This window comes from Ictalurus punctatus, chromosome 10 (genome assembly GCF_001660625.3).
Source record: "Ictalurus punctatus breed USDA103 chromosome 10, Coco_2.0, whole genome shotgun sequence".
In the NCBI taxonomy this organism is placed as follows: domain Eukaryota; kingdom Metazoa; phylum Chordata; class Actinopteri; order Siluriformes; family Ictaluridae; genus Ictalurus; species Ictalurus punctatus.
In genome coordinates this window covers 9,554,242-9,569,323 of record NC_030425.2, presented here as the reverse complement: position 1 = coordinate 9,569,323, position 15,082 = coordinate 9,554,242, and the positions used below count along the sequence as shown (strand labels likewise).

At 37.7% G+C, this 15,082-nt stretch overlaps 1 protein-coding gene across 9 annotated transcripts in view; it reads right to left on the bottom strand.

The window, feature by feature from the left end:
• The window catches only part of adgrl2a (adhesion G protein-coupled receptor L2a), a 115,656-nt gene that overhangs the window by 64,369 nt on the left and 36,205 nt on the right, over window positions 1-15,082 (bottom strand). For all 9 annotated transcript variants that reach the window (XM_053683222.1, XM_053683223.1, XM_053683224.1 and 6 more), the window contains exon 3: window positions 4,539-4,752. In XM_053683222.1, the coding sequence (XP_053539197.1) occupies window positions 4,539-4,752 (214 nt within the window). The remainder of the gene's footprint in view (window positions 1-4,538; window positions 4,753-15,082) is intronic.

The window sequence follows — 15,082 nt, the reverse complement described above, 5'->3', positions numbered from 1 at the left end:
AGTATTGTAGGGTGTGATATAGTATTGTAGAGTGTGATATAGTATTGTAGGATGTGATATAGCATTGTAGGGTGTGATATAGTATTGTAGGGTGTGATATAGTATTGTAGAGTGTGATATAGTATTGTAGGATGTGATATAGCATTGTAGGGTGTGATATAGTATTGTAGAGTGTGATATAGTATTGTAGGATGTGATATAGCATTGTAGAGTGTGATATAGTATTGTAGGATGTGATATAGTATTGTAGGGTGTGATATAGTATTGTAGAGTGTGATATAGTATTGTAGAGTGTGATATAGTATTGTAGGATGTGATATAGTATTGTAGGGTGTGATATAGTATTGTAGAGTGTGATATAGTATTGTAGGATGTGATATAGCATTGTAGGGTGTGATATAGTATTGTAGAGTGTGATATAGTATTGTAGGATGTGATATAGCATTGTAGGGTGTGATATAGTATTGTAGGGTGTGATATAGTATTGTAGGGTGTGATATAGTATTGTAGGATGTGATATAGCATTGTAGGGTGTGATATAGTATTGTAGGATGTGATATAGTATTGTAGAGTGTGATATAGTATTGTAGGGTGTGATATAGAACTGTGGGGTGTGATATAGTATTGTAGGGTGTGATACAGAACTGTAGGGTGTGATATAGTATTGTAGGATGTGATATAGTATTGTAGGATGTGATATAGAACTGTAGGATGTGATACAGAACTGTAGGGTGTGATATAGTATTGTCGGGTGTGATATAGTATTGTCGGGTGTGATATAGTATTGTAGGATGTGATACAGAACTGTAGGGTGTGATATAGTATTGTAGGATGTGATATAGAACTGTAGGATGTGATACAGAACTGTAGGGTGTGATATAGTATTGTCGGGTGTGATATAGTATTGTAGGATGTGATACAGAACTGTAGGGTGTGATATAGTATTGTAGGGTGTGATATAGAACTGTAGGGTGTGATATAGTATTGTCGGGTGTGATATAGTATTGTAGGATGTGATACAGAACTGTAGGGTGTGATATAGTATTGTCGGGTGTGATATAGTATTGTAGGATGTGATATAGTATTGTAGGGTGTGATATAGTATTGTAGAGTGTGATACAGAACTGTAGGGTGTGATACAGAACTGTAGGGTGTGATATAGTATTGTCGGGTGTGATATAGTATTGTAGGATGTGATATAGTATTGTAGGGTGTGATATAGTATTGTAGAGTGTGATACAGAACTGTAGGGTGTGATACAGAACTGTAGGGTGTGATATAATATTGTAGGATGTGATATAGTATTGTAGAGTGTGATATAGTATTGTAGGGTGTGATATAGAACTGTAGGGTGTGATATAGTATTGTAGGGTGTGATACAGAACTGTAGGGTGTGATAGAGTATTGTCGGGTGTGATATAGTATTGTAGGATGTGATACAGAACTGTATGGTGTGATATAGTATTGTAGGATGTGATATAGAACTGTAGGATGTGATACAGAACTGTAGGGTGTGATATAGTATTGTCGGGTGTGATATAGTATTGTAGGATGTGATACAGAACTGTAGGGTGTGATATAGTATTGTAGGGTGTGATATAGAACTGTAGGGTGTGATATAGTATTGTCGGGTGTGATATAGTATTGTAGGATGTGATATAGTATTGTAGGGTGTGATATAGTATTGTCGGGTGTGATATAGTATTGTCGGGTGTGATATAGTATTGTAGGATGTGATACAGAACTGTCGGGTGTGATATAGTATTGTAGGATGTGATATAGTATTGTAGGGTGTGATATAGTATTGTAGAGTGTGATACAGAACTGTAGGGTGTGATACAGAACTGTAGGGTGTGATACAGTATTGTAGGGTGTGATATAGTATTGTAGAGTGTGATATAGTATTGTAGGGTGTGATACAGAACTGTAGGGTGTGATATAGTATTGTAGGATGTGATATAGTATTGTAGAGTGTGATATAGTATTGTAGGGTGTGATACAGAACTGTAGGGTGTGATACAGTATTGTAGGATGTGATATAGTATTGTAGGGTGTGATATAGTATTATAGGATGTGATATAGTATTGTAGGGTGTGATATAGTATTGTAGAGTGTGATACAGAACTGTAGGGTGTGATATAGTATTGTAGGATGTGATATAGTATTGTAGAGTGTGATATAGTATTGTAGGGTGTGATACAGAACTGTAGGGTGTGATATAGTATTGTCGGGTGTGATATAGTATTGTAGGATGTGATACAGAACTGTAGGGTGTGATATAGTATTGTAGGGTGTGATATAGAACTGTAGGGTGTGATATAGTATTGTCGGGTGTGATATAGTATTGTAGGGTGTGATACAGTATTGTAGGGTGTGATATAGTATTGTCGGGTGTGATATAGTATTGTCGGGTGTGATATAGTATTGTAGGATGTGATACAGAACTGTAGGGTGTGATATAGTATTGTCGGGTGTGATATAGTATTGTAGGATGTGATACAGAACTGTAGGGTGTGATACAGAACTGTAGGGTGTGATACAGTATTGTAGGATGTGATATAGTATTGTAGGGTGTGATATAGTATTATAGGATGTGATATAGTATTGTAGGGTGTGATATAGTATTGTAGAGTGTGATACAGAACTGTAGGGTGTGATATAGTATTGTAGGATGTGATATAGTATTGTAGAGTGTGATATAGTATTGTAGGGTGTGATACAGAACTGTAGGGTGTGATATAGTATTGTCGGGTGTGATATAGTATTGTAGGATGTGATACAGAACTGTAGGGTGTGATATAGTATTGTAGGGTGTGATATAGAACTGTAGGGTGTGATATAGTATTGTCGGGTGTGATATAGTATTGTAGGGTGTGATACAGTATTGTAGGGTGTGATATAGTATTGTCGGGTGTGATATAGTATTGTCGGGTGTGATATAGTATTGTAGGATGTGATACAGAACTGTAGGGTGTGATATAGTATTGTCGGTGTGATATAGTATTGTAGGATGTGATATAGTATTGTAGGGTGTGATACAGAACTGTAGGGTGTGATACAGAACTGTAGGGTGTGATATAGTATTGTAGGATGTGATATAGTATTGTAGGGTGTGATACAGAACTGTAGGGTGTGATACAGTATTGTAGGATGTGATACAGTATTATAGGATGTGATATAGTATTGTAGGGTGTGATATAGTATTATAGGATGTGATAAAGTATTGTAGGATGTGATATAGTATTGTAGGATGTGATATAGTATTGTAGGATGTGATACAGAACTGTAGGGTGTGATATAGTATTGTAGGGTGTGATATAGTATTGTAGGATGTGATACAGAACTGTAGGGTGTGATATAGTATTGTAGGATGTGATATAGTATTGTAGGATGTGATACAGAACTGTAGGGTGTGATATAGTATTGTAGGGTGTGATATAGTATTGTAGAGTGTGATATAGTATTGTAGGGTGTGATATAGTATTGTAGGGTGTGATATAGTATTGTAGAGTGTGATATAGTATTGTAGGATGTGATATAGTATTGTAGAGTGTGATACAGAACTGTAGGGTGTGATATAGTATTGTAGGATGTGATATAGTATTGTAGGATGTGATACAGAACTGTAGGGTGTGATATAGTATTGTAGGGTGTGATACAGAACTGTAGGATGTGATATAGTATTGTAGAGTGTGATATAGTATTGTAGGGTGTGATATAGTATTGTAGGGTGTGATATAGTATTGTAGGATGTGATATAGTATTGTAGAGTGTGATATAGTATTGTAGGATGTGATATAGTATTGTAGAGTGTGATATAGTATTGTAGGATGTGATATAGTATTGTAGAGTGTGATATAGTATTATAGGATGTGATATAGTATTGTAGGGTGTGATATAGTATTGTAGAATGTCATATAGTATTGTAGAATGGATACACAATTGTAGTATGTGATATAGTACTGTAGGATGTCATAATACTGTAGGGAGTGATACAGAATTGTAGGTTGTGATATAGGTATTGTAGGATGTCATAGTATTGTAGAATGTCATATGGTATTGTAGAATGTCATAAGTTATTATAGGAGGTCATATAATATTGTAGCATGTGATATAGTATTTTAGGATCACATAGAGTATTGTAGGATATCATATAGTTTTATAGGATGTCATATAGTGTTGTAGGCTGTGATTTGGTATTGTAGAATGTCATATGGTATTGTAGGAAATCATATAGTATTGTAGGATATCATATAGTACTGTAGGATGTCATATAGTACTGTAGGATGTCATATAGTATTGTAGGATATCATATAGTACTGTAGGATGTCATATAGTACTGTAGGATGTCATATGGTATTATAGGATGTCATATGTTATTGTAGGGTCACATATATTATTGTAGCATATCATATAGTATTGTAGGATGTCATATAGTATTGTAGGATGTCATATGGTATTGTAGGATGTCATACGGTATTGCATGTCAGTCTGTGCATTATGTCCAAAGCACAGAACAGCTTCTTTGCTCTACCCACCTTTGGGACATTATCTTGTAGGCATCAGGGAGGTAGCAGTTGATATTTTCCATCTGGAAGGGGTCAGCATCACAGATCTTGTCATCCGTGCGTCCATAATTAGCACTCTCAATCATGATGACATCACTTCCTGGACAGCGTAGGTCAATTGGGTAGCCCTCGCAGGACAGTTCCCGCCTGACCAAACCAAATGGCAGTGCTCCCCGACTGAAGCCTGGGGAAGAGAGGAAGAGAAGAAGCAGAAAGAATAAATCAAAGACAGAAATATAACTACCCTGACAAGAAGTATCAGGGGGAAATGTGAGGGGAGCAGTGTGTCTTGAGAAACACACTGGACATTATTTCAAAGGCTGCCAAGCTGACGTTAAGACGAATGAGACGTTCCGAGCTACATGAGACATAGTGTCAGTTTGTGGAAAAAAGATCACCGATGGGAAGTCAAAGTAAACAAATCAATATTTAATATCTATGGTAATTAATAAGTATGCTTGATAGTGTACATGCTATCACTATTCAAGCTCTGACATAGTCAATGTTAACTTAAATATATGATAAATATCGGCAATCTAATATATTTTACAATAATTTAGGGGTTTAAACAGATATAGCCAAACAAGCATCAACAATATGAATGGCTAATTCTGACAGCATGATAGTAGACATGTGCATGGCTGAAGAGGGAAAAAAAACATGAAGGCTGTCTGAGCATGGGGAGAAAAAATCAATACTCTGTGTTCTGCAAATGCAAGCAGTGCCAAATAACTGTGCTGAAGGGGGGGGGGTTTGTCCGTGTATGTGTGAGTGTGAGTGTGTGTGTGTGTGTGTGTGTGTGCGTGCGGGTGTGAATCAATCTACTCCCAACAAATCATTTAGAGGACATTTTGCTTTCAGCATTATTCCATGCTAAGTCTAATTTCTTATCTTGAAAAAGAACACTATATTTTGAATTGCACCTAAAACACAGATTCTTATTAATTTTGTGGCAAAAGAAAAGTAAGTCCAGTGAAAATAGTATTTGCTAGAGTTGTTATGTGAAGCAGACACTTTTGATGTTTTACGAAGAAAAAAATAAAAAATACAATTCCAGCGGGACCGTACGCAGAATTCTGGGCGTATCCCTGTGGGCAGCGGGGGACGAGGCGTCTTGAATTTGACAACAGAACTTTAAAAAAAAAAAAAAAGAAACACAGCACAGGAGAATGCCTACAAACAAGCTGCGAGGATCTATGAAGCACAGCGCTTTGCGCTAAACATGCTTCATGCTGTGATTCGTATCAATTCTATTTATAGAACGTTTCTATAGACCAAGAGGACAAAGTCAGTCAAAAAATATCCACAGGGATTTCCGTTCACAGAAACAACAGCCTATTGAATCTCCAGCCACCTCCATGAATATAAATTCAGTTCTTGTCCCTTGCTGAAGCTGACCTGGTAAAACATCTGGCTGCATAAATGCTAAATATACACGCTGCAGACTTTAACATTCAAATTAAGATCGTATTTATCACGGTCGAAACCTTTCGATTGAAGAAATAAAAAGCTGCAACAGTTCTCAAACTAAAAACACGTTCGACGTCAGAAAAATGGAAATTCTGCGTTTTTTTTTTTTTTTTAAATAAATTGCTAGATTTAAAATGAAAAGTCTATATAGGGCACCTATTGTATCAGTGCATTTCTTTTCATTTAGACATGTTGAAATGCACAGGAAATTTTACATTCTCAGTTCAGAAGTTACTGACAGGATGTTAATTATACAACAAAAAAGAGAAGTCGTAACTCCTAAGCACTTTTTTTTTTTTTTTTTCTATCAAGCCATTACCTGCATCACATTTTGACAAGCCAGGATGTTTTCTGCTGTATCAAAAGTGTACTGACAACAAAATGGGTTCAAATGACTTTAAAAAGTCTGCTCGATTGAAATGAGTTTCTGGCTGACTGAAGTCAACAATTAGAGAAGACAGAATGTGTATTGCTGCTCTGTTCTCTTTTTGACTTTGGGCATTCCTTGTGTGACGGTTACATGTTACAACACAGAAAGAGGTGAGAAATGATGGGTATTTACCTCACTTCCAAGCTGTCATGCTGAGATCATTTTTGGAATGAATTCTGGGCAGCGCTTTTGGGTGAAACGCAATTTATTAAAGGCTTTCGGCTTGCCAAAAAGAAAACCCAGGAAGGGATTTGGGACTCGGTATAGTGTTAGTGTTGGTTCGTTTTCAGTTCAAGGCTAAATTTAGACTGAGTAGCTCTCTTGAGGTATAAAAGGTCTATCCAAATCAATGGTAACTTTTAATTTCAGCGCAGTACACACTAGGATTGAAAGCAAAACTTGTTTTCGGTTGCCTCCGTCAGCATTTTTGAAAATGGCCTTTTTCCTCTGGCTTATATTTGAACTCGGCTCAGACTCAATAAAGAGATCACATGACCCATCCAGGAATCAATGGGATTGCAGTATAGTCCATCTGACTGGGCTGCATCAGCTTTGGCCTCGCTACACTGTGCTGGCAGAATGTACGTGGTCTTCCAAGGGGGGAAAAAACATCAGCATGATCAGGCATGCCTTGCCAAAACCACTCATATACTTCATCTGAAGAATCCTGCTAAAACACTTACAGTTTACAGCGCTGTGGTTTTGCTATATGGTACTGGACTTTATTGTCCTGCGCTCAGAGGAAACCAGAACATGTTGAGGGCGTGGGATGGAAAAGAACAGACTGAGTAACGAGTAACGATGCCATTGCTTGGTGACCTGAAATGACAGAGCTGTAATGCTCTTCCTGTTCGTGTGTCTGAAAATGAAACATGGCCTCGGCATGGCCACAAACATGGTCCATACATCATGACTGCAGGTTTTATTTCATAAACAAGTCGTCTTTCAGTTCCTCCTTAAAAACGGCTACTGACTTCATCAATAAGGGAATCCTAAAAAATATAACCAATATCCTGTTTTAACATATAAATATAATGGAATAAAATGTTGCAGCCACTCAAACAGGAGGAAAGGGCTAGTAACATTAACCTGCAGCTCTATGCTACTTATCTTACGTCTTGATTTGATTTTGTGGACCACACGTTTTCTGCGGCGTGTCTATATATATATATATATATATATATATATATATATATATATATATATATATATATATATATATATATATATATAAAAGGTGTCCTAACGTCTTGATTCCAGGCTGCTGTTGCTCTTATGAGATCTGTCTTAGGTTTATGACATGATTTGTCATGTTTTGACACTTTGATTTACTCTCGCAATTCCCTTCTTGGCCCAAAATATCATTTCAAGCTTTCTAGAGACACCTTTTTTTTTTTATGGATACAAGAGATCAAAATAACAAAACAAAATTAGCATATCAAAATTCAATAACCGAGTCAATTGTATATAAAACCAGATTTCTTTCCAGTGAGCCATTTTCCTGTCTGCTATAGTGTCACACAGCATTAGATGCAAACGGAAATGTAGACTGCGACCTGAGATTTACGTCGAAGATTCGTCCGTACGTTTAACCAACGTGTGCGTGGGATTCTATTTCTGAAATGGTGTGAATTGAAGCCAAAATCCTTAGTGTTTAATGTCACCCAATACTTCCTCAATTTGGAGGAATTTCCTTTACTAATAAGTAGCCTAGCATTTAAGAAAGGAACAACTGAGCCTTCGCTAAAAACCCCCAGGCTGCACGGTTACTTCCATTATATCAAACAAGCTGACACGTCAACTATGAAATGAACAATGGTAGTAGAAATTTGAACTGTGGGTAATTATCGGTGCTATACACCAAAAAAAAAAAAAAAGTACACAAAAACATCTCCAGTATGAGTTTAAAGGCTACAGCATAACAGCATAAGGATACAGACTGAGGCTGAAGAACACAGATGTCAGTTTAACAGAAACAGTAATGTTTCTGCATCACACTGTAAGTAAATATACAATTTTATACATTTTAAGGGCATGATGTTCATTGTAAAATCCTTTAAGGGGTAGCTAACAAACAGCGATTAAGCTGTAAGCATTCTTCATTTCTCAGTAATTAAGTCATTTCACTCTTTGTTTTAGCTACATATGGCGCTAAATACAATGCGTTAATGATAACAGAAAGGCTTTGTAAGCCACATCTTCTAGCGACTTGTTTCAAATCTTGAGAGTATTCCCGGGACTTTAGGGCTTATGTGTTGGATGGCTTGGAGTTAACAGAGCCAGCATCCCTGCACAAGTGGGCAGAACAAAATATAAACAAACCATGAATTGCATCACCCTGCCATGCTTACCCATCATCTCAGAGCTTTTGGATTTAAGAGTTTCACCCTATCTGCTTAAAAAAAATGCTATTGCGAGCTACTTGTGGAAGAACACTTCATGACATGGCTTGTGCTGCACTGTTCAGCACTGCAACTATTAATCTCACACAGATAGAATTTGTCCCAAGGCTGTGTCCCAAACTGCATAATGCACACTAAGTGTCAGTGGTGGAAGGGTATTATGCAGGTTCGGACGAAGCCCAAGTATTCACGATTGCTCGGTTTTACAAAAGTATTGTGAGAATAACTGTTTCATCCCCGTCTGCGTCCTCTGTGCATTTTGTAGCCAAACCTGTGTAAAGCTCGACACAATCCAGGAAGCTAAAACTCACATCAGAGGATAAAAGGCACCGCTCATGAGAGCGGAGTGCTCAAATCACACACTCTCATGTGGTACAACCTTATGTATTTTAAAATACAAAAATGATTGGATGACACGACTTTTCAACTGGGTGACAATCCACATTCTATCTGATTATCATAACTCACTCGGAAGCTTCCCACCAAATTACAGAACAAATACATGCCTTACCTGTTCAGTAATGGAGAAGACAAAAAAAACTCTTATCTTATGGTATATCAGAGTCTTTCAGGATGCCACTATCATTTGTTTACACGCTTATGCTCTCTCACTCTCACTCTCTCCTCTCTAATTGGATGTAGCTCCGGCCTGTCACTGTGGAGCTGGACTTCTTTTGTGCCTGAGCTGTGGAACCCAGCTGCTGTATCCACAGATTTCCAACCAGTTCTGACCCGATCCTGATCCTGACCCCCGGCCCTGACTTACTTTTACAGCATTACAATGACAGAATTTCAGGCTGACTCACCACTCAGGAACATCATATTAAACAGAGTTTTGACTCCCTTGACACAAAAATCTTTTCTATTCGTTTTAACAACAGAAATTCTAAGCACTGTAACTTAAATTCATGACCTTATTTTCCTCACAATCCCCAAATGTGTAACTTTCACATAGTAGGTTGCAAAATGTTAGTCATTCACTCCTCCTATTCTCATCAATGACTGACAGCAGCCTCTTCGTGGCAGGTTTTAAATTATACACATTGTTTCTAGGGGCATGAGGCTCACAGCAAGTGGTGGAAATAAGACTGTGGTTCGTGCGCACTTGATTGCTGCTGTGCCACTTTCAGATTGTTTAAAAACTTAAACTGATTAGCATAGGATTGTATTGCAAGCAGCGCTGCAGCAGTGGAAAGAGGCTTTCCTTGCATTTGACTCCTCACTACTATGCCGACAGAATCACCTGATGTCAGCCACTACAAACACAGACCTGTCCAACAACCATACAGAAAAGGTTATAGAAATATCTCAACCGAAAAGAATCTTCTTGTTTCTTTTTTGTGCAGTTGTAAGTAATTTATTTTAAATCCTGGTCGTAAAAATTAACAGATTACCAACATCGCATTATAAAATCCGCTGGCTGTAACTGTTTACCTGCAAACGAATCTATTTAGATAACTTCCATTTATAAATGGTCCTTTTGGATAGATAGCGCTATCATAGGGCTGGGTGATTATATTGATGTAACACCGATATCGTGATAAATGATTACACTTCTCTGAGATATCGTTGGTATGGTGGTGTTTTTTTTTTTTAAACGTTTTTAACAATTACAAATGAAATGGTACTGAATGGATGCTGCTGATATTCTTTGTCTTTGAGAATTAGAGAAACGTATTAAAGTATTATATAAAAGTATAATAAAAGTTATTATTTTTTTAAAAAAAGTTATTATTTTATTAATTTTTTTAAAAGTTTTTTTTAAAGTAATTACTTATTATAAAAAATGTATTTGAGAAATTTATTGTTAAACTGAGTTTTTTGTGGGGTTTTTTTGTTTTTGTTTATCTTACTACTGTTTTGCAGTAGTTTGTTTGTTAGCTAAATTATACATCATGATATGCACTGGGTATCGTAGAAATGTCCTGAAGTATCGTGAAGTAGAAGTATCGTGATGTGATATTTTTTCACATCAACCAGCCCTACTCTATCATCAAGCTTGGACATCATGCCATCTGTATAACTAGCTAGCTATATGAGATAAAACATTTTTTGTTTGTTTTAATTGGTTTGGGCAGGTTTTACTGTGACATACAGAAAGACAGTGATGTTGGGCTGTACTGTTTTCATGCCATGATAATTCCAAGCCCTAATCCAGAGCAAATGAATCTATTTATTTATTATGTGTGTCAGGGCCAACAGGCAGGTCTGGCGGGCGGGCAGGGGACAAAAAGCATTTTCTGAAATGCAAAAACAACCTGACAGCACAAGGCCAAGTGCTGACCACAGAACTGCAGCATTAACAAAAGGTCTGTGGACTTGAGATCCAGTCTTCACCCGTTCTACACTTTATGAGAGAAAAGAGGACAGCTACATAAATTGTTCTCTGTGTTCAGAAGCGATTTACAGTAGGAATTCACCTGGGTCAAACTGTTGGGGAGAAATTGGACTTTTAGTTTGAGCAAAACACAATTCATGCTGACAACTTGATGCGTTTTTCAGTGTATATACTGTATAAGCAAGACTTCTCAAAGTGGAGCCATCGTGTATGTTCCTGTGTGCGGAAAAGACTATAGAATTGCTGGGATCGGTCTGGCCATACTAACCCGACCATGCATTTTGCTCACATATGCCGATTCGAACCTGTTAAAACAAAGCGGCGTGGTGTGCTCACCAGGAGCCTATGAGAGCGTAAGTGAGTGAGCGAGTGAGTGAGCAGCCCTCCTTCTCTTTCCTCTCCTTCTAATTAATCAACAGCCATCAGGATCAGAAGCAGTAAATAATATATTAAAGGGAATGCTCAATTCCATTGCCATAGCAACGGGTACGGCTTTGTGATCTCTGCCCGCCGTCCTGGCCTTGTTGACACCGAGCATTATCAGGCATTCTGGTCAGTCACCACGAGGGTCGCTTTTCAATTCCTTTCAAGCAGATAGGCAGCCAACTCTGAACTCGGGCAAACAGGCCCCACACTGGTGCACAATGGGAGCCTTTCATAGTTGAGGTTTATCAGTCGCCACAATGTACACGACTCCATGAGTATGCTCAATGCCACTTATGGGGGAGAAGGGGGCCATTTTAATCAAGGTTCAAATGCACAAATGACTTCTTGGTCTCCACTTTACTCACAGTGCTCTGCTCTCATGTAAATATTTGTGTAAATACAGGGCACTATTGTGCTGTGGTAATTCAGCTCTGTAAAATGAGCCTTGTGATAACCTGTGTTTTTAATTACAAAGGATTAAAGTAAAGGAGGAAAGCGGTTTGGTTATCGTACTACATTATAGTGACATAAGACATTTTCCTACATCCCTTTGCCGCTACAAATACAGAGAATGTCAGGTTGTAGGCCGAGTTCCATACTAGTGGTTACAGTCCCATAATTCTACTCTAATTCACTTTTCACCTTTGGAGTGACATTGGCCCATTCAGAGCAGTAGCCAGGCAAAAATGCTAATTTGATGACAACGGAGCATGGTCTCTGTGGTGCGATAATATTTTAATCTCCTCAACGAGCCAAATCAATTGGAAAAGTGACCATCTGCCAGGACATAACCATGACTGGAGTGTAGGTAATGAACATACAGGGAGCGATTAAGATCGTCATCATCGGTAGCAGCATCCTGTCGTAATCTCCCCTCACAAGAAAACTGCTGAGGCACCAGATGACAAACGTATGAGAGTCACATCAGCATATGACCTAATAAAAAAATGGGTCTGTTTTGAGAAAGTAGGATACAGAGAAATGAAAGATATTTTTGAAGGAGGCATTTAAATAAATAAACATACAAACAAATATATGATTATTATTATTAGTAGTAGTAGTGGTAGTGGTAGTAGTAGTAGCATTGGAAGTATTAGTATTAGTAGAAGTAGTAGTTGTAGTAGTATTAGTAGTAGTACTAGTAGAAGTAGTAGTGGTGATAGTAGTAGTAGTAGAAGTAGTAGTAGTAGTGGTGGTAGTGGTAGTATTAGTAGTAGTAGTAGCAGCAGTGGTAGTAGTAGTAGTAGTAGTAGTAGTGGTAGTAGCTGTAGTAGTAGCAATGGTAGTAGTAGTACTAGTAGATGTTGTAGTAGTATTAGTAGTAGTGGTAGTATTAGTAGTAGTAGTGATATTGGTAGTAGTAGTAGTAGTAGTAGCATCAATGGAAGTAGTAGTATTAGTAGTAGTAGTAGTAGTAGTGGTGGTGGTGGTAGTAGTAGTAGTGGTATTATTATTAGCAGTAGTAGTAGTAGAAGTAGTAGTGGTATTATTATTATTATTATTAGTAGTAGTAGTAGTAGTAGAGGTAATAGTAGTAGTGGTAGTATTAGTAGTAGTAGTAGTACTGGTAGTGGAAGTATTAGTAGTAGTAGTGGTAGTAGTAGTAGTAGTAGTAGTAGTATTAGTAGTAGTAGTGGTAGTATTAGTAGTAGTAGTGGTAGTATTAGTAGTAGTAGTAGTAGTAGTGGTAGTAGTAGTAGTGGTAGTAGAGGTAGTAGTAGTAGTAGTAGTGGTAGTATTAGTAGTAGTAGTAGTAGTATTAGTAGTAGTAGTAGTAGTAGTATTAGTAGTAGTGGTAGTAGAGGTAGTAGTATTAGTAGTAGTGGTAGTATTAGTAGTATTAGTAGTAGTAGTGGTAGTATTAGTAGTAGTAGTGGTAGTATTAGTAGTAGTAGTGGTAGTATTAGTAGTAGTAGTAGTAGTAGTGGTAGTAGTAGTAGTAGTAGTAGTAGTAGTAGTATTAGTAGTAGTAGTGGTAGTATTAGTAGTAGTAGTAGTAGTAGTAGTAGTAGTATTAGTAGTAGTAGTGGTAGTATTAGTAGTAGTAGTAGTAGTAGTGGTAGTAGTAGTAGTGGTAGTAGAGGTAGTAGTAGTAGTAGTAGTAGTGGTAGTAGTAGTAGTAGTATTAGTAGTAGTAGTGGTAGTATTAGTAGTAGTAGTAGTAGTAGTGGTAGTAGTAGTAGTAGTAGTAGTAGTGGTAGTATTAGTAGTAGTAGTAGTAGTAGTGGTAGTAGTAGTAGTAGTAGTAGTAGTAGTAGTATTAGTAGTAGTAGTGGTAGTATTAGTAGTAGTAGTAGTAGTAGTGGTAGTAGTAGTAGTGGTAGTAGAGGTAGTAGTAGTAGTAGTAGTGGTAGTAGTAGTAGTGGTAGTATTAGTAGTAGTAGTAGTAGTAGTGGTAGTATTAGTAGTAGTAGTGGTAGTATTAGTAGTAGTAGTAGTAGTATTAGTAGTAGTAGTGGTAGTATTAGTAGTAGTAGTAGTGGTAGTAGTAGTAGTGGTAGTAGAGGTAGTAGTAGTAGTAGTAGTGGTAGTAGTAGTAGTGGTAGTAGAGGTAGTAGTAGTAGTAGTAGTGGTAGTAGTAGTAGTGGTAGTATTAGTAGTAGTAGTAGTAGTAGTAGTATTAGTAGTAGTAGTGGTAGTATTAGTAGTAGTAGTAGTGGTAGTAGTAGTAGTGGTAGTATTAGTAGTAGTAGTAGTGGTAGTAGTAGTAGTGGTAGTATTAGTAGTAGTAGTAGTAGTGGTAGTAGTAGTAGTGGTAGTATTAGTAGTAGTGATAGTAGTAGTAGTAAACAACTAACAAAATGCCATAGTATTAATCAAAATCACTGAGGAATGTTGTCTCTAAGCTTTGCTGTGTATTTTTGTATAGAGAGTATAGAGGGATAACTAGATTATTTAAGCATGACAGTGCATTCTTTCCCACTGATGCTCAACAGAAGATGCAGGACACTCATGACCATTGTCAAGCCTCATTAACACAGCTTGGATTGCGCTTTGTCCCGACAGTACAGCGTACAGCTGCTTAGAAATGATCCAGCGTTGCTAGCGCCACTATTATCCTGCTCGTACGGTTGACAAAGCTGCTTGCTGAGGGGATTTCGGAGGGGAGTAGGAAAGCATATCATACCGAATCGGGCCAAAGCAACAGGAAACACAGCTTGAGTCCTCCGTGTCTTTTTACGTTTACCGCTTGCGCTAAATGCTGTGGACGTCTGTGGAAAGCGAAGACGCCCCGAGTCACCTTTCCCCCTGCGGAGCTGATTCCATAATCCAGCAATATCCTTTACAATAGCCGTGTTGTCTTAAGAAGTCAAGGGGGGGGGGAAGAAAGCGATGAGAAAATATTGTGGGTATTAATGCAAATATTCGCTACTGGTGAGAAGGTTTTGCTCTGGTTCAAGTTCAAGTGTGGGTGTGGGGGGGTGCTCCATTAAAGCCTGGCAGTTTA